This window comes from Pristiophorus japonicus, chromosome 3, assembly GCF_044704955.1.
Source record: "Pristiophorus japonicus isolate sPriJap1 chromosome 3, sPriJap1.hap1, whole genome shotgun sequence".
Classification (NCBI taxonomy): domain Eukaryota; kingdom Metazoa; phylum Chordata; class Chondrichthyes; family Pristiophoridae; genus Pristiophorus; species Pristiophorus japonicus.
Window position 1 is genome coordinate 248682946 of NC_091979.1, and position 24406 is coordinate 248707351.

At 48.5% G+C, this 24406-nt stretch overlaps 1 protein-coding gene across 1 annotated transcript in view; it reads left to right on the forward strand.

Moving 5' to 3' along the window:
* Positions 1-24406, forward strand: part of LOC139255589 (VPS10 domain-containing receptor SorCS3-like) — a 450963-nt gene that overhangs the window by 329785 nt on the left and 96772 nt on the right. The window contains exon 17 of the mRNA XM_070873959.1: positions 1645-1816. Coding sequence (XP_070730060.1) covers positions 1645-1816 — 172 coding nt within the window. The remainder of the gene's footprint in view (positions 1-1644; positions 1817-24406) is intronic.

A 24406-nucleotide genomic window follows, 5' to 3' on the forward strand; every position in this document is an offset into this window, starting at 1 on the left:
CTCAGAGGTTTGTAGAGCTGTTGGTGGAAGAGTCCATGTTCCACTTCTATGTACAGTGTGTGAATGCAGCCCCTCTTCCATTATTTCCTCAAATTCTGGCTGCACTTCTGTCCCACACTCCTGATCTTTGGGCACCCGGTGCAGAGGGGAGCGGGCAGGTTGGAAGGCCTCCTCGAAGGACTGTTCCTGGGCCTGGCCAAAGTGGCCATTAACCAGTCCAGGCAGCGGGCGGTTGAGGAGGTCATTCAGCCCGACTGACTGCCTCTCTTCCATGGTTACCTTCGAGCCAGGGTGTCCCTGGAGATGGAGCACGCGGTGTCCACCGGTACGCTCACGGCTTTCCGCGAGAGGTGGGCACCGGAGGGACTGGAGTGCATCATCACCTCCGGCAACCAAATTTTTATTTGATTTAAGTTATGGTAAAAAATTAATTTGTTTATTTGTCGATTTTAGTTGCCCCCGTTAATAAGTGGGCATTTGATTCATGGTTTTACAAAAATAGTTGTCGAGTTGCTGCATTGTGAATGGCTAAGCCAGTCATGTGATGGCATTGTCCTCGGGGACAAAGATGTGCTTACGGAAGCTGATGATGGTAATAGAGTGTGAGGATATATACAACCTCATAGGATGGTGGCAGTGACCCTATAGACAGTGGCAGATTTCTGATTGTAATGTATGCACCTGCGAGTATGCTCACAGGTTTGTAGAGCTGTTGAGTTGGGAGTGGCTTAGCCAGTCATGTGATGTTCACAAGACTCAATAAAACCCCAGCCAGTTGGGTTTGGGGATCCACGATGAGGTATGCAGTTGTGAGCCCGGTGGATGAACTGGTAATGTGTAGTGTGATTGTTAAACCTTTGTTAATAAACCAACTAGTTCTTAATAGCAATAGTGTTGCTATGAATTTTTAAGCAAAGAACCCATGAAGCAAATACATTACAGGGGTCAATCTAAATTACTACCTTGGGTTATGAATCCAAGCTGCTAGCATTGGCACCAACCCCACATTTCCACCATGGATTCAGAGTCAAGTTCCCAGCATGGAATCAACCCCAGGTTCCCAGAATGTGGGGTCAATCTAGATTGAGGCCTTTGATTATAGCTCCAAGCTCTTAGCATTGGAGTCAACTACAGATTTCTATGTTATCTCCAAGGGTTCCTGACATGCCGCCAACTTTCAATTTCTAATATGAAAGGAAAAGTACACAGAAAGAAAAAAAGACTTGGATTTATATAGCGCCTTTCATGACCACTGGATGTTCAAAGCACTTTACAGCCAGCGAAGTACTTTTGGAGTGTAGTCACTGTTAGAATTACGCAAGAGTGTGCAGCACCGAAACAGGCCATTCGGCCCAACTGGTCCATGCTGGTGTCCATGCTTCACATAAGTCTCCTCCCACTTTATCAGCGTAACCTTCCATTCCGTTCTCCTTCATGTATTTATCGAGCCTCCCCTTAGATGCCCAGATTGGAGTCCAACTCTCCTCCACTACAACTGCTGTGTGAATGACCAGTTTTTAGACCATTATCCAGGCAGTTAATCACCACAGTTAAATATTCACACCTGTGCCGTGCACACGAGACTTCAGCAAAGCAGTAGCAATGTTACAACTTTTTTAATTCACTGTTTTCAAATTTATACAGTTACAGAAAGGTCGGCTCCAACAATTGCACTGACGGTGTCAGAGAGCAGTACACTGCCAAGCAGCACCTGTGTTCCAGCAGGGCTCCGCGGGGCCTACACCTCGTCACCAGCAATGGCAGACTGGCCGCTGAATCAGGACAGAATGTCACCTTCATCGTGCATCTCGAGGAGGTGAGCTTTCCTACAGGGATGTCGCATTGGGTACTTTCAATCATTCCCTCTGGTGGGAGAAGAACAGAACAATGGTGGGGAGGGTGTGGGGGCATGGCGGCATAACCTTAAAGTTAGAGCTAGGCCGTACAGGAGTGACGTCAGGAAGCACTTCTTCACAAACAGCGTGGTGCCAGTCTGGAACTCCCTCCGCCCCAAGAGGCTGTTGCAGCTCGAGGGGTCAATTGAAAATTTCAAGAATGAGATTTATAGTTTTTCGTTAGGCAAGGCTATTAAGGGTTATGGAACCTAGGTGGATATTTGGAGTTAAGATACAGATCAGCCATGATCTAATAGAATGGCGGGACAAGCTCGAGGGGCTGAATGGCCTCCTCCTGTTTCTATGTTAATGTACAGCCTATACTCTCGCCTGGTTATCCACTGCATTGTTTATCCGCAGGCAAGAAGGTCAAGAAAAAAAACGCTTTGTATGAAATAACGACCCTCAGTCGTTAGCAGCAGCCCACAATATTAAAGTGTTATATGTGACGTGAATGCTTGTGGATCTACAAAGCACTGACTGAGCTGTTATAGATGCTCTACCGCTTACATGAAAGATCGCAATAGCCAGTGGTTGAAGTGGAATTTGTTAACAGGCCTATATCATCTTTCCCAATCTTTGACCTCAACCTTTCTCATCAGACTTTTTTTCATGCAAGTGAAAACGTTATTCGCCTAGTAGCAGCCAGTACTCTTATTTCTTACACCAGAATAATATCTAGACTTCAAGAGTTAAGTTACGAGGCGAGATTACACAAATTAGGCTTGTATTCCCTAGAATTTAGAAAGTTAAGGGATGATCTGATCGAAGTTTTTAAGATATTAAGGGGAACAGATAGGGTAGATAGACAGAAACTATTTCCTCTGGTTGGGGAGTCTAGGACCAGGGGGCATAGGCTAAAAATTAGAGCCAGGCCTTTCAGGAGTGAAATTAGGAAACACTTCTACGCACAAAGGATGGTAGAAGTTTGGAACTCTCTTCCGCAAACGGCAATTGTTGCTAGATCACTTGTTAGTTTTAAGTCGGAGATTGATAGATTTTTGTTAAGCAAAGGTATTAAGGGATGTGGTCCAAAGGCAAGTATATGGAGTTAGGTCGCAGATCAGCTGTGATCTCATTGAGTGGCGAAACGAGCTTGAGGGGCTGAATGGCCTCCTCCTGTTCCTATGTTCGAGGCAGGAGTTTTAAAATAAAAAGGAGAATCCCTTGCTGGCTTTGAAATACCTTAAAGGCAAATAGGTGCTTCAATCCTTGGACTTTGGTATTGATCTATGCGGAGTTCCTTCATGGCAAACGAGCCAAAGGTGGGCAGCGGAAACATTACAGGGACACCCTCAAAGCCTCCCTGGTAAAGTGCAACATCACCACTGACACCTGGGAGTCCCTGGCCAAAGACCGCCCTACGTGGAGAAAGTGCATCTGGGAGGGCGTTGAGCTCTTTGAATCTCAACGCTGCGAGCGTGAAGAGGTCAGGCGCGGGCAACCGAAGGAGAGTGCGGAAAATCAGTCCCACCCCCCCCCTTCCCCCGACGAATGTCTGTCCCACCTGTGACAAGCCTGTGGCTCTCACATTGGGAGTGGAAGCAAGTCTTCCTCAATTCCGAGGGACTGCCTATGATTTGGTATTCACAGCTTTCAATCATTTGTCCCCGAGGGATGTATTTCTATATATTGTTTAAACATAACTGCATCTTCAATTTTGTTGCTGAAACCATGCCAGAAGTGTAAATGGGGCAGATTAGGTTATTTTGATGGCCCTTCCGCCCTACAAACTCCACAGCTGAGAAGGACAAGTTCAGCAACGGCTCCTCCAAGTTGCACACCATCTTGACTCGGGCATCTATCACCATTCCTTCATTAAAGCTCGGTCAATATAAAGAATAAAAGAAAGACTTGCATTTATATAGCACCATTCACGACCACCCGACGTCTCAAAACACTTTTCAGACAATGAAGTGCTTTTGGAGTGTAGTCACTGTTGTAATGTGGGAAACGTGGCAGCCAACTTGCGCACAGCAAGCTCCCACAAACAGCAATGTGATAATGACCAGATAATCTGTTTTTCTTATGTTGAGTGAGGGATATATATTGTTCAGGACACCGGGGATAACTCCCCCTGCTCTTCTTCAAAATAGTGCCATGGGATCTTTTACCCAAGAGAGCAGACGGGGCTTCGGTTTAACATTTCGCCCAAAAGGCAGCACCTCTTAACAGTGCTGCATCGGGGGTGTGTGCCTAGATTTTGTGCTCAAGCTGGAGTGGCACTTGAATCCACAGCCTTCTGACTCAGAGGCAAGTGTGCTACCCATTGAGCCACAGCTGACACAACTAAATATCCTGGAATTCGCTACTTAACATCGATGTGGGAGCACTGTCACTGCACAGACTGCAGTGGTTCAAGGAGATGGCCCAGCACCAGCACTTGCCAAGGGCACGAGAGATGAGCAATAACTGCAGTCCTTGCCTGCGTCGCCCATATCAAAAAAGATCCTGGAGCAAGGGTACAGTGTTATATTATGGAACGGCTTTAATGGCACACTATTCTGTGATATAGAGCAAAAATATCACACACTATACCAGCCTACTTTGGATGGAAATCTTATGTTATGATGGTGGGTCAGACCTTATCCGTGTCAACGCACACAGAGACCAGTGCAGAATTACTGACTTTCCACTACTGTGGTAGACACAGAGGCCTAACAGGCAAAGCTTCCCAGAAGGCAGCTGGTGCACATGTTCAACAGACATTTCAACTTGCATTTATATAGCACCTTTCACATCGTGAAAAGTTCCAAGGTGCTTCACAGGAACGTTATCTCGCAAAATTTGACACTGAGCCACATAAAGAGATATTAGGACAGGTGGCCAAAAGCTTGGTCAAAGAGTTAGATTTTAAAGAGTGTCTTAAAGGAGGAGAGAGAGGCGGGGAGCCTTAGGGAGGGAATTCCAGAGCTTCGGGGCTCGGCAGCTGAAGGCATGGCCGCCAGTGGTGGAATGAAGAAAATCAGGGATGCGCAAGGGGCCTGAATTGGAGGAGTGCAGAGATCTCGAAGGGTTGTAGGGCTGGAGGAGGTTACAGAGATAGGGAGGGATGAGGTCATGGAGGGGTTTGGACACAAGAATGAGAATTTTAAATTTGAGGCACTGTCTGACCGGGAGCCAATGTAGGTCAGCGAGCACAGGGGTGATGGGTGAACGGGACTTGGTTCAAGTCAGGATACAGGCAGCCGAGTTTTGGATCAGCTGAAGTTTATGGAATATGGGACGTCAGCCAGGAGATCATTGGAATAATCAGGACTTGAGGTAGCAAAAGCAGTGATGGGGGTTTCTATGTGGTTGTGCTTTCCGAAAAATGGATCTTAAACAATGGCTGCTGGTAGGTGGGTGAGACAATCAGCCCCGGGCCCAGAGGACCAATCACAGGCCCCTGAGGCCTTGACAAAATAGTTGCCATTGTGAATGTTTCTCCCACCTGGACAGGCCTCACACCCATGCCCTAAAGTTACAGACAATGGACTAACAGAACCAGAAAACACGGAGGTTTATTCTCGATAATTAACTGGATAGATGAGTGAGTAATGTAATACAGGTAATTTAGTTCCCTGATGCAAGGCTGCCCTTTCATTATAGTATTTGGAGCAGAAAATTTGATTGATGCACTGATAGGAAAAGACATCAGGTACAATGCCATCGGCCTACTAAGTGGCTGCATCTCCGAGCAGGATATTTTACTGGTTTGCAGCCAATTCAGCGATCCTTTGTTTGAGCCAATGAATGCCTGAACGGGAGCCACATTGTGCCTCGATATCCAGGCATATGCCAAGCGGTTTTATTCCATAAAAATATGAGCTGGATTCATTCCCATATCATTATCATCATCAGCATCATAGGCAGTCCCTCGGAATCGAGGAAGACTTGCTTTCACTCTTAAAAATGAGTCCTCAGGTGATTTGAACAGTCCAATACGAGAACCACAGTCCCTGTCACAGGTGGGACAGATAGTCATTGAGGGAAAGGGTGGGTGGGACTGGTTTACCGCATGCTCATTCCGTTGCCTGTGCTTGATTTCTGCATGCTCTCGGCGACAAGACTTGAGTTGCTCAGCGCCCTCCCGCATGCACTTCCTCCACTTAGGGCGGTCTTTGGTCAGGGACTCCCAGGTGTCGGGTGGGGATGTTGCACTTTTTCAGGGAGGCTTTCAGGGTGTCCTTGTAACGTTTCCTCTGCCCACCTTTGGCTGGTTTGCCGTGAAGGAGCTCCGCACACACACACACACACACACAACACACGCTCATATCATACATGGGCACCGCAGGACTAAAACCACCAGAGCTGTTCCTCGAGGAGCCACTGCTCCCTGGGGGAGATATTTGAGGATAAGACCTGAGACTAATCAGTTATATGGTTTCTGCACTTGTTGCTTTAAGCTAAGGAGGACACAAACAACCTTCCGGATATAAAAGGGATCAGAGGGTCTAGTAAGAAGGAGGAACTGAGTGAAATCCTTATTAGTCGGGAAATTGTGTTGGGGAAATTGATGGGATTGAAGGCCGATAAATCCCAGGGCCTGATGGTCTCCATCCCAGAGTACTTAAGGAGGTGGCCTTGGAAATAGCGGATGCATTGACCGTCATTTTCCAACATTCCATTGACTCTGGATCAGTTCCTGTGGAGTGGAGAGTAGCCAATGTAACCCCACTTTTTAAAAAAGGAGGGAGAGAGAAAACAGGGAATTATAGACCGGTCAGCCTGACATCGGTAGTGGGTAAAATGATGGAATCAATTATTAAGGATGTCATAGCAGCACATTTGGAAAGAGATGACATGATAGGTCCAAGTCAGCATGGATTTGTGAAAGGGAAATCATTCTCGACAAATCTTCTGGAATTTTTTGAGGATGTTTCCAGTAGAGTGGACGAGGGAGAACCAGTTGATGTGTATTTGGACTTCCAGAAGGCTTTCACACAAGAGATTATTGTGCAAAGTTAAAGCACATGGGATTGTGGGTAGTGTGCTGACGTGGATTGAGAACTGGTTGGCAGACAGGAAGCAAAGAGTAGGAGTAAATGGGTGCTTTTCAGAATGGCAGGCAGTGACTAGTGGGGTACCGCAAGGTTCTGTGCTGGGGCCCCAGCTGTTTACATTGTACATTAGTGATTTAGACAAGGGGATTAAATGTAGTATCTCCAAATTTGCGGATAACACTAAGTTGGGTGGCAGTGTGAGCTGCGAGGAGGATGCTATGAGGCTGCAGAGTGACTTGGTTAGGTGAGTGGGCCAATGCATGGCAGATGAAGTATAATGTGGATAAATGTGAGGTTATCCACTTTGGTGGTAAAAACAGAGAGACAGACTATTATCTGAATGGTGACAGATTAGGAAAAGGGGAGTGCAACGAGACCTGGGTGTTATGGTACATCAGTCATTGAAGGTTGGCATGCAGGTACAGCAGGCGGTTAAGAAAGCAAATGACATGTTGGCCTTCATAGCGAGGGGATTTGAGTACAGGGGCAGGGAGGTGTTACTACAGTTGTACAGGGCCTTGGTGAGGCCACACCTGGAGTATTGTGTACAGTTTTGGTCTCCTAACTTGAGTAAGGACATTCTTGCTATTGAGGGAGTGCAGCGAAGGTTCACCAGACTGATGCCCGGGATGGCGGGACTGACCTATCAAGAAAGACTGGATCAACTGGGCTTGTATTCACTGGTGTTCAGAAGAATGAGAGGGGACCTCATGGAAACGTTTAAAATTCTGACGGGTTTAGACAGGTTAGATGCAGGAAGAATGTTCCCAATGTTGGGGAAGTCCAGAACCAGGGGTCACAATCTAAGGATAAGGGGTAAGCCATTTAGGACCGAGATGAGGAGCAACTTCTTCACCCAGAGAGTGGTGAACCTGTGGAATTCTCTACCACAGAAAGTTGTTGAGGCCAATTCACTAAATATATTCAAAAAGGAGTTAGATGTAGTCCTTACTACTAGGGGGATCAAGGGGTATGGCGAGAAAGCAGGAATGGGGTACTGAAGTTGCATGTTCAGCCATGAACTCATTGAATGGCGGTGCAGGCTAGAAGGGCCGAATGGCCTACTCCTGCACCTATTTTCTATGTTTCTATGTTTCTATGTTTACGAGCATCCCATAATTGTACAGGGCTGGTTCTGGCAGTCGGTTAATCTGAACTTGTTCTGCCCATCAGGGACTGCAAAATTTAACTTCACCGACCGAAATGTTCATCCTGATTTTTTTTCCCCTCGTTGTCCTCTCCTTTCCCTGAAGTTCGTAGCTCATTCAAGACAGAGATCAATAGATTTTTGGATATTAAGGGAATCAAAGGATACGGGGATAGTGCAGGCCAGTGGAGTAGAAGGCTTTACAGGATGGACGTGATTGCACTGGAGAGGGTACAGAGGAGATTTATGAGGATGTTGCCAGGAGTGTAGACTCTTAGCTATGATGACAGATTGGATAGGAAGAGTTTGTTTACCTTAGAACAGAGGAGGCTGAGGGGCGACCTCATTGAGGTGTATAAATTATGACGGGCCTGGATATAGTGGATAGAAAGGGCCTATTTCCCTTAGCAGAGGGGTCAACAACCGGGGGGGGGGGCATAAATTTAAAGTAATTGGTCGAAGGTTTAGAGGGAATTTATGGGGAAATTCTTCATGCAGAGGGTTATGGGGCCTGAAAGGGTGGTAGAGGCAGAAACATTCACCACATTTAAAAAGTACTTGGATGGCCACTTGAAGTGCAGTAACCCGATGGGTCGAAATGACCTCCTTTCGTGCTGTAAGCTTCTATGATTCTATGAAGATCAGCCATGATCTTATTGAATGGCGGGGCAGGCTCGAGGGGCCGAATGACCTACTCCTGTTCCTATTTCTTATGTTCTTATGTTCATTCAGGGCATTATTTTCCGTTACTTTGCCCAGGTGGTAGTTTCTCATGTCTAACTAGTGAGTTTCGACGGTCGCTTGTGAAAAGCGTTCTATGACGATATTTCAAACGGAATCGGGAAGGTATTTAAAAAGGAAGAATATAAAAGGATACAGAGAAATAGAATTAGAGTACATTGCACCAATGGGAGAGCTAGCACTGGTACAGACATGGGTGTGTCAGGTGGCTTCCTTCTGTGATTCTTTATTTGATCTCAAGAAGGTTGTGGGTTCGAGTCCCACCACAGGAACTTGTGCACAAAAATCTAGGCTGACACTCCAGTGCAGTGCTGAGGGGGCACCGTGCAGTCGGAGGGGCAGTACTGAGGGTGCGTTGCACTGTTGGAGGGACAGTACTGAGGGAGAGCCGCACTGTCGGAGGGCAGTACTGAGGGAGCGCCGCACTGTCGGAGGTGCCTTCTTTCAGATGATACGTTAAACCGAGGCACCGCCTACCTTTTCAGGTGAAAGTAAAAGATCCCATGGCACTATTTCGAAGAAGAGCAGGGGAGTTCTTCCCAGTGTCCTGGCCAACATTTATCCCTGAACCAACATCACTAAAACAGATGATCACATTGCTGTTTGTGTCCAGTGGTCGTGAAAGGCGACATATAAATGCAAGTCCTGCTTTCTTTGAATCTACTGTGCAAGGAAGGGGAGGGGAGAGTGTTGGAGTTACCATTAAGCTTGATGTGGTTCTCGGCTGACATTCATACGGGCATTTTTTAGTTGAGGCAATCGGATAGTGACAGAAGCAGAAGCAAGTCTGTGGACACTCACGGAGAGAAATTCGGGTCATTTGTACCACAAATTAGTGCCCCCGAGGGGCGCTAACAGGATGTGTAAATGGCTTTGCGACCAGGCATGGCGCCGCTAATGAGGCATGCTAAATTCAGCGGGAGGTTATAGGTGGCAGTAACTCATAGCGCCCCACTCCGTTGCACTGGCGATGCTGACGTCATCACCATGTGCAGCGCCCCATTAGCGCCCCAGATCCTAAATTGGGTATCGTCCCCATAAGCTACGCTGGGCGATGGCAGCGACAGCTTCAGGGGACATGTACCGAGCAGCCAGCCGCTAGCGGGCCGAATGTTAAAGGGGAGGTATGCTGCTGTTGCTTGAGTGCCGAACTATTGGCGAGGCAACCCGCTCCCCGGTGGTCCAGGTAGGACCCTTTCTTTAATGCAGACTGTGCAGCTTGGGCCCTTCCCTTTAATTCAGGGAAGAGCCCCTCCTACGCGGCAGCACTACATGGTCCAGTACGTAGCGCTGCTGAGCCGTGAGCCCCGCTCCCGAGGCGTGCGTCCCACTACCGCCCCAGAAAGGAAGTGGAGCACTTGATTTTGCGCTTGATTTCGCGCTCCACTTCCTTTCGGGGGCGGTAACCCCAATTTTGCGTTAGAGGCGAGACTTCTGCGCCTGGTGAGTGTTACTGTCCTCAAACGGGGCACAACGAAATTTTTAGCCCTCATTGCCCAAGATCAGCTAACCCACAACAGACCCCAGATTTCGCCTGGGACTCTTCTGTTCTGTTATCCTTTGAGCCATCTGGGAGCCCGTCTATTTAATCCTGATGAGTTAATGCCATGGGATTGTTTTATCTTTTTACAATAGCAGCTGTCACGGTCAATGCCAGTGGCCACTGCGTAATTAAAATGCATTAACATCAGCCCTGAAGGATTAACAATTGTGATATAATCACAACAGGTCAGTTACTGAGAAATATGTTCAACGCATGGTTTTTGCAGGATATATAAGTGAACATCAAGCAGTTTTACAGTATCATCTGAATGCCGAGGTCCATTATATCCTCAGTACACCCCCAATCTGTGTTATAATATAACATTGTGGAGTTCCTAGAGGCCGTTTTATTCCATTTTGTAAATATATTCTTTGCTCATGGCATGTAGTGATAGACAGCAGGAATCTACAATTAGACCTTCCGGCAGAGCTGAAGTAGCATTCTGATTTTAGCAGCAGTGATACTGGTTTTACTTAATTTCATATTATAGGAGCAATAGTGTCATCTGTGGGGGCTAACACTCACACCTCCAAGTCAGAACGTTGTGGGTTCAAGTCCCACTCCAGAGATTTGAGCACAAAATCTACACTGACACTCCCAGTGCAGTGCTGAGGGAGCGCTGCACTGTTGGAGGTGCTGTCTTTCGGATGAGATGTTAAACCGAGGCCCCGTTTGCTCGCTCAGGTGAAAGTAAAATATCCCATTGCACTATTTCAAAGAAGAGCAGGGGAGTCCTCCCCGGTGTCCTGGCCAGCATATATCCCTTAACCAGCATCACTAAAGTAGATGATCACATTGCTATTTGTAGGACCCTGCTGTCCGTAAATTGGCTGCCACGTTTCCTACATTAGATCAGTGACTACACTTCAAATGTACTTCATTGCTTTGGGATGACCTGAAGTCATGAAAAGCGCTATATAAATGCAAGTCTTTCTTTATTTTTGCTTTTAGTATCTATTATAAAACAAATTATTTTCATAGAATTATAGAATCATAGAAATTTACAAATCAGAAGGAGGCTATTTTGGCCCATCGTGTCCGTGTCGGCCAACTAAGAACTATTCAGCCTGCATTCACATCCAACCATGGCAAGTTGTGATATTGAATTCGGTAAATCTGGTCATCTGGCACCAGGTAAAATGAAAGCTGCCGGATTGTTGTAAAATCCCAACGGGTTCACTAATATCCCTCAGAGAAGGCAAACTGCTACCCCTATGTGAATATATGTGACTGGTCCCACATCATGTGGCTTACCCCCAGTGCCCTTAGGACAATTAGGGAAGGGTAACAAATACTGCCTAGCCACCCACACCCAAGAGGTAAAAAAAATCTCAAAACTTAAGAAAGTACTTGCCTTCCTCCATCGCCCAATCTAAAGTTATTAAAACCCAATCTTGCTTCTCGATTTATCTTGCTTTTTCTCCGAACATTTTCAACCATGGTGGCATGTCAGGTACCATGAACTTAAAACAAATCTATCGCATTTCAACATTATAATGTATGCACCTGTGAGTATGCTCACAGGTTTGTAGAGCTGTTGATGAGAGGTGGGCACCGGAGGGATTGGAGTGCATCATCACCCCCGGCAACCAAATTTTAATTTGAGTGTAAAATGTCTAAAGTTTAATTTGATAATTTGTCAATTCTAGCGCCCCTTTTAAGGGGGCACTTGATTTATAGTTTATTTAAAATAGTTGTAGAGCTGTTGATGGCCTTCCTCGAGAGGTGAGCACCGGAGGGACTGGAGTGCATCATTTCAACAGGGAACAACATTTTAATTTAACTTGATTTGTCAAGGTTCCCTTTAATGTTTATTAGTTAATTTGTGTTTTTTGTGCCCTTATAAAAGGGGGCATTTGAATTAACATTCTATCAAAATAGTTGTAGGGCTGTTGAGCTGCTTAGCCAGTCACGTGATGTTCACAAGATTCAATAAAACCCCAGCCAATTGGATTCAGGGGATTCATGATGAGGCAGGTGGTTGTGAGCCTGGTGAATGAACTGGTAATGTGTACTGTGATTGTTAAACCTTTGCTAATAAACCAACTAGTCCTTAATAGCAATGTGTTGCTATGAATTCGTAAGCAAAGAACCCATGAAGCAAATCCATTACAGAGATTGTTTGGTGTAGGGCGCTGCACCTTTGACACTAGTTGGTGGGTATCATGAGCGGTGTAACAATTCCTACTGCTGCGTGAGGGTGGCAGTCTTCAAAATGAAGTTAGAAATCATTGCAGAAAGAGTTGGGTAATGTGACATTTTTAAAAATAGAAGAAAGATTTGCCTTTATATAACGCCTTTGACGACCTCAGGACGTCCCAAAGCTTTTTACAGCCAATTAAGTACGTTTTTTTTTTGCAAGTGTAGTCACTCCTTGCTGGGTCCACCACACTGGAAATATCATTGGTCCCTGAGGAACAATTGCCGTGAGTTACATGGGATGCCCACACACCAGCAGCCTGCCTTGTTCAAATAAATCGACTTACAATCAGGAGACTCTCAGAAAAGCAGGACCCCTGTGGATAGTTAATATATATTTTTTAATGGAACCTGAAACAGTAATAGGAAAAGAAAGCCACACTGCATGAACCGTGGTGCTGTGAGGTTATAGCTGGTTTTATATATATATGTAATATGTCCTTACTATATATAAATGCACTCGAGGCCCATACTAGAGAGAAGGTCACTCTGTGACCAGTAACCTTTATTCCAGCACTGAAGTGGAGAAGATGGGTGAAGCTTCCCCTTTTATACCTGAAAGTCCAGGTTAGGAGTGTCTCCCACAAGTTCGCCCCTTGTGGTCAATGTTCTCACGGTGTACAACTTAGGTCAGTTTATACATGGATTACAATGACAGTAGAATACATGACATCACCTCTCCCCGAAAGTCTTATCAGGATCACAGGTTAAGTCTCTCTGGTGGTTTACGCTCCCTTGAAGAGTGCCTGAGTTGGGGCTCCGGTTGTTGGGCGCTGGCCTGAGTGTCTGCAGTTTGCGGTGCCTCAGGCCTGTCCAGACTGCCCACAGTGACTGGGCTCTCCTCCACTTGGTTCCGGTGTTTGGTCACCTGTGGTGGAGTGAACTCTATATCGTGTTCTTCCTCTGCTTCTTCTATGGGGTTGCTGAACCTCCTTTTTGTTTGATCCACATGTTTGCGGCAGATTTGTCCATTGGTAAGTTTAACTACCAGAATCCTATTCCCCTCTTTGGCAATCACAGCGCCTGTGAGCCATTTGGGCCCTGCAGCATAGTTGAGGACAAAGACAGGGTCATTGACATCAATACATCGCGCCCTCGCATTCCCGTCATGGTAGTCACATTGTGACCGGCGCCTGCTCTCAACAATTTCTTCCATGGTGAGATGTATAAGAGATAACCTGGTTTTGAGCATCCTTTTCATTAGCAGCTCTGCGGGTGGAACCCCTGTGAGCGAGTGTGGCCAACAGGAGGCGTGATAAGCGGCTTTGTAGGGAACCCCCTTGGATTCTGAGCATCCCCTGTTTGATTTTCTGCACTGCTCGTTCCACCTGGCCATTTGAGGCCGGCTTGAATAGTGCCGCTCTGACATGGTTGATACCATTTCCTGCCATGAAGTCCTGGAATTGAATGCTTGTAAAGCATGGGCCATTGTCACTGACCAAGACATCCGGTAGACCATGGGCGGCGAACATTGCCTGTAGACTTTCTACCTTGGCAGAGGATGTGCTTGAATTGAGAATGTCACACTCGATCCATTTGGAGTAGGCATCTACTACAACCAAAAACATTTATCCCATGAAAGGACCTGCGTAGTCCACATGGATGCGTGACCATGGCTTGGCGGGCTAGGACCAGGGGCTAAGGGGTGCTTCCCTGGGCGCATTGCCCAGCTGGGCACAGGTGTTACACCTGCGAACACAAAGTTCCAGGTCTGCATCTATCCCTGGCCACCAAACGTGTGACCTGGCAATTGCCTTCATCATGACAATGCCCGGGTGCTCATTGTGGAGTTCTTGGATGAACGCCTCTCAAACCATCTGGGGCATGACTACTCGGTTTCCCCGTAGTAGGCAATCAGCCTGAATCGAGAGTTCATCCTTGCGCCTGTGAAATGGTTTAAATTCCTCAGGGCATGCCCCGTACGTGGCTGCCCAGTCCCCATTCAGGACACATTTCTTGACTAAAGACAGTAGCAGGTCTCAATTTGTCCAGACTTTGATCTGACGGGCTGTCATGGGTGAGCCTTCACTTTCGAAAGCTTCAACAGCCATGACCATCTCAGCAGCATACTCGGTTGCCGCCTCGGTGGTGGCTAGTGGGAGCCTGCTGAGTGCATCGGCGCAGTTTTCAGTGCCCGGTCTGTGCCGAATTGCAGGCGGCTAACATGAATGCCCACCTCTGTATGCAGGCCGATGCATTTGCATTTATGGCCTTGTTGTCGGCCAAAAGGGACATTAGGGGTTTGTGATCTGTCTCCAGCTCAAATTTCCTGCCAAACAAGTACATTTTGATAACTTTCTTCCCAAGTTCAGCATGCTGTTAGAGCCGCTACACGTGCTCCTACGTAAAGGTCGCGAATGGGTCTGGGGGGACAGCCAGGAAAGGGCTTTTGACAGAGCACGCAATTTGTTGCATTTTTTTTACTGCATATACACATGCAAGCACTTCTTTTTCTACCATCCCATAGCCCCTTTCTGCTGGGACAGACTTCTGGAGGCATAAGCTACCGGCTGTAACTGACCCTCGGCATTAACATGCTGCAACACACACCCGACCCCATAGGACGATGCATCGCACGTTGAAACAAGTTTCTTACATGGGTCATATAGCGTTCACAGATTGTTGGAACATAACAAATTGCGTGCTCTGTCAAAAGCCCTTTCCTGGCTGCCCCCCCAGATCCATTCGTGACCTTTGCGTAGGAGCACGTGTAGCGGCTCTAACAGCGTGCTCAACTTGGGAAGAAAGTTACCAAAATAGGTCAGGAGCCCCAGGAACGAACGCAGCTCCATCGTGTTACGTGGTCTGGGTGCTCTCTGGATCGCTTCCATTTTGGACGCAGTAGGTCTGATCCCGTCTGCTGCTACCCTCATCCCCAGGAATTTTACCTCTGGAGCTAAGAAGATGCACTTTGCCTTTTTCAGTCGCAGACCTACCCGGTCCAGTCTGCGTAGCACCTCCTCCAGGTTGTGGAGGTGTTCTTCAGTATCACAACCCGTGATGAGGATGTCGTCTTGAAAAACCACCGTCCTTGGAATCGACTTGAGGAGACTTTCCATGTTTCGTTGAAAGATCGCGGTAGCCGAGAGAATCCCAAACGGACATCTGTTGTACTTAAACAACCCTTTGTTTGTCGTGATGGTGGTCAGCTTCTTTGACTCACTCGCCTGCTCCTGGGTCATGTAAGCTGAGGTCAGGTCCAATTTTGAAAAATGTTTGCCACCGGATAGCGTCGCAAAGAAGTCCTCCACTCTCGGTAGCAGGTATTGGTCTTGGAGTGACACCCGATTGATGGTGGTCTTGTAATCACCACATATCCTGACCGACCCATCCGCCTTGAGCACCGGCACAATCGGGCTCACCCAGTCACTGAATTCGACTGGCGAGATGATGCCTTCCCTCAGCTGGCGGTCCAATTTGCCTTCTATCTTTTCCCGCATCACAAAAGGCACCGCTCTGGCCTTGTGGTGTACTGGCCTGGCATCCGGGTTTATGTGAATCACTACCTTGGTCCCCATGATAGTGCCAATTCCGGGTTGAAATAGTGAGTCAAATTTGTCCAGGACCTGTGAGCATGATATTCGCTCCACAGAAGAAATTGCATTGACATCGCCCCATTTCCAGTTCATGACAGCAAGCCAACTCCTCTCCAGCAGTGCAGGACCATCCCCCGGGACAATCCAGAGTGGCAACCTGTTCTCCGAATCTTTGTGGGTCACGACTACTGTGGCGCTGCCAAGCACCGGAATGATCTCCTTTGTATATGTCTGTAGCTGTGCGTCAATCGGCAATAATTTTGGCCTCCTGGCCTTGGACGCCCACAGCTTGTCAAACTGTTTGATACTCATCAGGGACTGGCTGGCCCCTGTGTCTAGCTCCATTGATACTGGGATGCCATTGAGAGCACTTTCATCATTATTGGTGGCGTCCTGGTGTATGAACTGTATATGTGCTCCACATGAACTCGCTGAACTTCAGCTTCCAGCGATTTCCCCCAGTGTCCATTTGGCCTCGTAGTGCTTACATCGTCCCCGTCCTCCTCGTACATCAACCTGGCTGCAGACTTCCTGCACATATGCGCCAAGTGACTGCTGACGTTGCAGTTTCTGCAGGTATATTGCTGATACCTGCAAGCTCTGGCTGTGTGTTTGCCTCCACACCTCCAACATGCGCCGTTGTTGGAAACAAAAGGTCCATTACCAGTCAATCATCTCTGACTGTCTCTGTAACTGTCCTTAAACGCACCATTGACGGGTGTTGATGGCAGCATTACTGGTCGCATTATTCCTTGCGATGGCATGAATCGCCGTTCAGCTAGCCACTGTCTCTGTTGAATTCCACCTTTGGGTTTGACTACATGCTCGGGCATGTCCGATTGCCCCTGTTTGCCTGGATAACTGTGTGCCGCGTTAACAATGTTGACTCCCTGTCCATTTGCTGCATTTAAACCAAGATTTTTGTCAAACATCATTCTGGTCTCTTCCTCCCCTGAGATAAATGCCTGGGCCATCAAAGCCACCGTTTCCAGGGTCAAGTCTTTGGTCTCAATCAGTTTCCTGAAAACCCCAGCGTGCCCGATGCCCTCAATAAAAAAGTCTCGCAGCATCTCCGCTCTGCGTGCATGTGGGAACTTACATCGGCTCGCCAGTCGCGGAGGTCTGCCACGAAGTCTGGAATGCTTTGCCCTTCTCGTTGCCAGTGCGTGTAAAACCGGTGTCTCGCCATGTGCATGCTGCTCACCGGTTTAAAGTGTTCCCCGATCAACTTACTGAGCTCTTCAAACGTCTTGTCCACCGGCTTCTCTGGCGCTAGAAGGTCCTTCATCAGGGGAGTACGTCCTGGATCCACAAACCGTCAGGAGATGAGCCCTGCGTTTGTCGGCCGAATCTTGTCCCAGCCATTCCTTCATGACGAAACTTTGTTGTAGTCTCTCAATAAAATCGTCCCAACCATCACCAACACAGTACCTCTCATCTGTGCTGCTAGTGGCCATGCTCACGTGGCTTAAATCCCAGTTTCTCGTCGCCAATAATATGTCCTTACTATACAGTATAAATGCACACGAGGCCCATACTGGAGAGAAGGTCACTCTGTGACCAGTTACCTTTATTCCAGCACTGAAGTGGAGAAGATAGGTGGAGTTTCCCCTTTTATACCTGAAAGTCCAGGTTAGGTGTGTCTCCAACAAGTTCACCACCTAGTGGTCAGTGTTCTCACGGTGTACAACTTAGGTCAGTTTATACATGGATTATGATGACAGTAGCATACATGACAATATGTATAATATAAACTGTCTGGAGTTGAAGATAAAACAAAGGCTCGCAGATGAATCGCCAGACCTCTAATCTGCTCCTTCAGGGACTCATTTTGGCAACACTCATCTTCATTTAATTGACATACTTAAGTCCTGCACCTGAAATAAGCAAACAATGTATCTTCTCATGTGCAATTGGCTTTTGAATAGGGTTCATGATAAACTCATAACAAAGGATGAAACGGAGTACTGTGTTCAATGAGCAAGTGTAACCTTAGCTTCTTTAATGAGACTCCAGAATGCAGGTACCTCGTGGGTGACCGTGCTCCCAAGGGATGCTGGGATCCCTTGGGATTCCAACAGGTAGGCCCTCTGGTGATAGTGTAATACAGGTTGCAAGGGGTTAAATACATAACATCACTCCCCCTTGAACTCAATAGTACCCTTATTTACAAAGTGAGATGAGCTGGGGCTTTTCGCTCCCTTGTCGATTGTCTCGGTACAAATGCGGGTGTGGGTGAGTTAGTTAGTTCTTCACTGGGCTGTTGGGCAGCCGGCCTTGCCGGGCTGCTGGGGATGGTGAGTTCGGCTTCATGGTCAACCATGATGTCGGTTGCCACTGTGTGTGTTGGAGGGTTAAAGTTGCTGGTGTCTTCTTCGGTTTGTTCGTAGCTGTTGGTGAACCGCAATTTGATTTGGTCCAAATGTTTTCTGTACGTTAGTCCATTGGCCAATTTGACCCGAAACACCCTATTCCCTTCTTTGGCTGTGATCGTGCCAGCGAGCCATTTCGGACTATTTCCATAATTGAGTACAAAAACAGGATCATTGATCTCAATATTGCGTGACAAATTTGCGCGATCATGGTACACTTTTTGTTGATACCGCCTGTCCTCCACGTGATCATGGAGATCAGGGTGGACAAGAGAGCCTTGTTTTGAGTGCCCTTTTCATGAGCAGCTTGGCTGGGGGAACCCCGGTGAGCGAGTGAGGTCTGGTGCGGTAGCTGAGCAGCACTCAGGACAGCCAGGTCTGCAGGGAGACTTCTGACACACGTTTCAAGCTTTGCTTGATGGTCTGAACTGCCCGTTCTGCCTCGCCGTTGGATGCGGGCTTGAATGGGGCAGATGTGACGTGTTTGATTCCATTGTGGGTAATGAATTTCTTGAATTCAGCACTGGTGAAACACGGCCCATTGTCGCTGACTAGGACTTTAGGCAAGCCGTATGTGGCAAACATGGTTCGTAGGCTTTCAATAGTGGCCGTGGACGTGCTTACAGACATTATCGCACATTCAATCCATTTTGAGCAAGCGTCCACGACAACATAAACATTTTGCCTAGAAATGGGCCCGCATAGTCCACGTGGATCCTTGACCACGGTTTGGAGGGCCCCGACCACAAACTTAGCGGTGCCTCTCTGGGTGCATTGTTCAGCTGAGAGCAAGTGTTGCACTGGCGCACGCATGACTCTAAATCTGAGTCGATGCCGGGCCACCACACATGGGATCTGGCTATGGCTTTCATCATTACAATGCCTGGGTGGGTGTTGCGCAGTTCACAAATGAACGTATCGCTGCCTTTCTTGAGCAAAACCATGCGATTGCCCCACAACAGACAGTCCGCCTGCAGGGACATTTCGTCTTTGCGCCTGTGGAACGGCTTAATCGCCTCCTGCATCTCCGCTGGGACACTGGACCAGCTCCCATGGAGGACACAGTTTTTTACCAAGGTCAGTAAAGGATCCTGGCTGGTCTAGGTCCTGATCTGACGGGCTGTGACAGGGGACTTCTTGTTTTCGAATGCATCCGTTACCATGAGCAAGTCCGCTGGCTGTGCCATTTCCACCCCGGTGGTGGGCAATGGCAGTCGACTGAAAACATCTGCGCAGTTCTCTGTGCCCGGTCTGTGGCAGATTACATAGTTGTATGCCGACAAAGTGAGCGCCCATCTTTGGATGCGGGCAGAGACATTGGTGTTAATCCCTTTGCTCTCAGAGAACAGCGATATGAGCAGCTTGTGGTCAGTTTCAAGCTCAAACTTGAGGCCAAATAAGTACTGGTGCATTTTTTTAACCCATAAACGCACGCCAGAGCCTCTTTTTCAATCATGCTGTAGGCCCTTTCGGCCTTGGACAAACTCTTGGATGCATAAGCGACCGGTTGTAAAATCCCCGATTCTTTAGCCTGTTGTAACACACACCCGACCCCGTATGACGACGCATCGCAAGCCAGCACTAATCTTTTACATGGGTTATACAGGACAAGCAGTTTGTTGGAACACAACAGATTTCTGGCTTTCTTAAAGGCAGCCTTTTATGAATTCCCCCATACCCAGTCATCTCCCTTGCACAGTAACGCATGTAGGAGTTCTAGCAGGGTGCTTAACCCAGGTAGGAAATTACCGAAATAGTTAAGGAGTCCCAGGAATGACCGCAGCTCCGTCACGTTCTGTGGTCTCGGCGCATTCTTGATGGCCCCCGACTTGGCGTCGGTGGGTCTGATGCCATCTGCTGCGATTCTTCTTCCCAAGAACTCGACCTCCTGCGCCAGGAAAACACACTTCAAGTGTTTCAACCTGAGCCCCACACGATCCAACCGATTAAGAACCTCTTCCAGGTTCTGCAAGTGTTCGATGGTGTCCCAACCTGTAACCAGTATGTCGTCCTGGAAAACCATGGTGCGAGGAACCAACTTTAGCAGGCTCTCCATGTTCCGTTGGAAGATTGCCACGGCCGACCGAATCCCGAATGGGCATCTGTTATAGATGAACAGACCTTTGTGCGTGTTGATGCAGGTGAGGCCTTTCGAAGACTCCTCCAGCTCCTGCGTCATGTAGGCCGAGGTCAGGTCCAGCTTGGTGAACGTCTTCCAGACAGGGTCGCAAATAGGTCGTCTGCATTCGGTAGCGGATATTGGTCCTGTGGCGAAAAATGGTTAATCGTTACTTTATATTCCCCATAAATTCTGACCGTGCCGTCCTCTTTAAGTACCGGGACAATCGGACTGGCCCATTCATTGAATTCCACCGGTGCGATGATGCCTTCTCACTGCAGTCTGTCCAGCTCAATTTCCACTTTCTCACGCATCATATACGGTACCACCCGTGCTTTGTGGTGGATGGGTCGCGTACCGGGAACCAAATGGATCTGCACTTTCGCCCCCTAGAAGCTTCCAATGCCTGGCTCGAACAACGATGGAAACTTGCTCAGAACCTTGGCACATGAGGCATCATCGACGGACGAGAGCACGAGGATGTCGTCCCAGTACCAGCGGATTTTTCCCAGTCGGCTTCTGCCAAACAACGTGGGCCCATCCCCTGGCACAATCCACAGCGGGAGTTCATGTACTTCTCCATCATAGGAGACTTTGACTTCTGCACTGCCAATTACAGGGATTAGTTCCTTGGTGTACGTCCTTAGTTTGGTGTGAATGGGGCTGAGCTTGGGCCTGTGTGCCTTGTTGCACCTCAGCCTGTCAAAGGCCTTTTTACTCATTATGGACTGACTCGCACCCGTGTCCAGTTCCATCGATACTGGAATTCCATTCAGTTCAACTTTCAACATTATTGGTGGGCATTTCGTGGTGAATGTGTGTATCCCGTACACTTCTGCTTCCTCAGTACAAGTCTCCGGTTCAGCCTGATCCACAGTGGATCAATCTTCCTCTGCAGCGTGGTGGTTTGCAGGGTTTGCAGCTCGCCTGCACATTCGCTGGAGGTGTCCCATTGTTCCGCAATCGTTGCACACATAGTGCTTGAAGTGGCATTGATGGGGCCGATGATCACCTCCACAGCACCAACATGGTGTTAACTGCCTCGCATTAATGATTGATGGCGGACTCTGGGTCATCTGAGGTCGGGCAGCAGCAGCCGGTGTGTACGTCTGCATGAAAACGACGTTACTTTGTTCACAGTACCGGCCGAAACTTCATTGCTCTGCGAAATCTGTTTGGTGTTGTTGCTGGTGGACATAAATGCCTGGGCTATCGTTATGGCTTTGCTTAGATTCGGAGTTTCAATGGTTAACAATTTGCGAAGGATTGCCTCATGGCCAATGCCCAGTACAAAAAAGTCTCTGAACATTTGTTCTAGGAATCCCTCAAATTCACAATGACCTGCAAGGCGCCTTAGTTCGGCAACATAGCTCGCCACTTCCTGGCCCTCCGACCGGTGACACGTGTAGAACCGATATCTCGCCATCAAAACGCTTTTCTTAGGATTTAGGTGCTCCCCGACCGGCGTACACAGTTCTTCATTAGATTTAGCTGTTGGTTTTTCTGGAGCTAGGAGATTCTTCATGAGGCTATAGGTTGTTTACCCCACAGACAGTTAGGAGGATCGCCCTCCGTTTGGTAGCGTTCTCGTCCCCTTCCAGCGCATTGGTCACGAAATATTGGTCGAGTCTCTCCACGAAGGCCTTCCAATCGTTCCCTTCTGAGAATTTCTCCAGGATACCAACTGTTCTTTGCATTTTCGTGCAGTTGTTCGTTACCTTGTCGCCAATTGATCAGCTCATAAAAAAGGATGAAACTGAGTACTGTGTACAATGAGCAAGTGTGACCTTAATGACACTGCAGAGTGCAGGTACCTCGTGGGTGACCTGCTTATATACCATGCTCCCAAGGGAATGCTGGGATCCCTTGGGACACTAACAGGTAGGTCCTCTGGTGATAGTGTAATACAGGTTGCAAGGGGTTAAATACATAACGGTTCCAATAGGCAATAATGACATTGAAATCTATTGGAACTGTTCCCGAATTTGGAGGAGCAGTAGATGATAGAAATTGTTAAAACAATGCAGTGATTGCACTGCAAACAAGATTGCTAACTCAAAGCACATACTGCATTTACAGAAAGAAAGGGCCCAAGTTTCCACAAGAAAAAAAACGGGCGCCCCTCCGAGCTGGGCGCCCGTTTTTCGCGCCTAAAACGGCGCCTAAAAAAATCCTCGGTATTCTGCACCTACTTACAGGTCCTCTGGCCCTCGGCGCAGCCGGCACGAGCTGTGGGGGGGGCGGAGCCAGGTCCCGGCGCTGAAAACAGTGCCGGGACCTCTGCACATGCGCGCTACAGTCGGCACGCAAGTGCAGTAGCTCCAGGCGCCGAACTGTGTGGGAGGGGCCCGAAGCACGCAGCCCCTAGCCCTGGCCCAATGGCCTCACTGGGGCTCCTCCCACGGCCAGCTCCTGCTCCCCGCCCGACCAGACCCGACACTCGCTCCCCCCCCCCCCCCCCGCTGACCAGACCCGGCCCGACACCCGCTCCGCTCCGACCCGACACCCGCTCCCCCCTCCCGCCCGCCCCGACCCGACACCCGCTCCCCCCCCCGACCCGACCCGAGACCCGCTCCCCCCACCCCGACTGACCCGACCCGCGCTCCTGTTCCCCGACCCGGCGCCCCCCCCTCTCTCTCTCTCCCTCCCTCCCCCTCTCTCTCCCTCCCTCCCTCTCTCTCTCCCTCTCTCTCTCCCCCTCTCTCTCCCTCCCCCTCTCTCTCCCTCCTGCCCTCCTCTCTCTCCCTCCCTCCCTCCTCTCTCTCCCTCCCTCCCTCCTCTCTCTCTCTCCCTCCCTCCCTCTCCCTCCCTCCCTCCCTCCTCTCTCTCCCTCCCTCTCCCTCCCTCTCTCTCTCCCCCTCTCTCTCCCTCCCCCTCTCTCTCCCTCCCTCCCCCCTCTCTCCCTCCCCCTCTCTCTCCCTCCCCCTCTCTCTCTCTCCCTCCCTCCCTCCCTCTCTCTCTCTCTCTCTCTCTCTCTCCCTCCCCTCCCCCTCCCCCTCCCCCTCCCTCTCCCGCCCTCCCCCTCCTTCCCTCTCTCCCTCCCTCCATCCCTCCCTCCCTCCCTCTCTCTCTCTCTCTCTCTCTCTCTCCCCCTCCCGCTCAGCGGCACGAACGGCTGCAGAATTCTCCCTGGCTGAAGCACTTTCACACAGGTAGGAAGATGGTTTATTTAATCTTTTCTTGGCTTATAAATGTTTATTCAGGTTGGATTTATTTGTAGAAGTATAAATAAGGATTTATTGTCGAATTTAATGAGTTCCCTTTCCCCGCACCTCGTTCTGGACGCCTAATTTGTAACCTGCGCCTGATTTTTTAATGTGTAGAACAGGTTTTTTCAGTTCTACAAAAATCTTCACTGGCTCCATTCTACTTTAGTTTGGAGTACATTTTCACTGTGGAAACTTTCAAATCAGGCGTCAGTGGCCGGACACGCCCCCTTTTGAAGAAAAAATTCTGTTCTAAACTAGAACTGTTCTACCTGACTAGAACTGCAGAAAAAAAAATGTGGAGAATTGCGATTTCTAAAATAGTCCGTTCTCCACCAGTTGCTCCTAAAAATCAGGCGCGAATCATGTGGAAACTTGGGCCCAAAGACTTGCATTTATATGGAGGCCTTTCGCAGACACCGGACGTCTCAAAGCGCTTTACAGCCAATGAAGTACTTTTGGAGGGAAGTCACTGTTGAACTGTGGGAAACACGGCAGCCAATTTGCACATAGCATGCAGCAATGTGACAATGACCAGACAAACTGTTTCTTTGTCATGTTGATTGAAGGATAAATATTGGCCAGGACACTGGAGATAACTCCCCCCGCTCGTCTTCAAAATAGTGCCACAGGATCTTTTTCTGTCCACTTGATAGAGCAGAC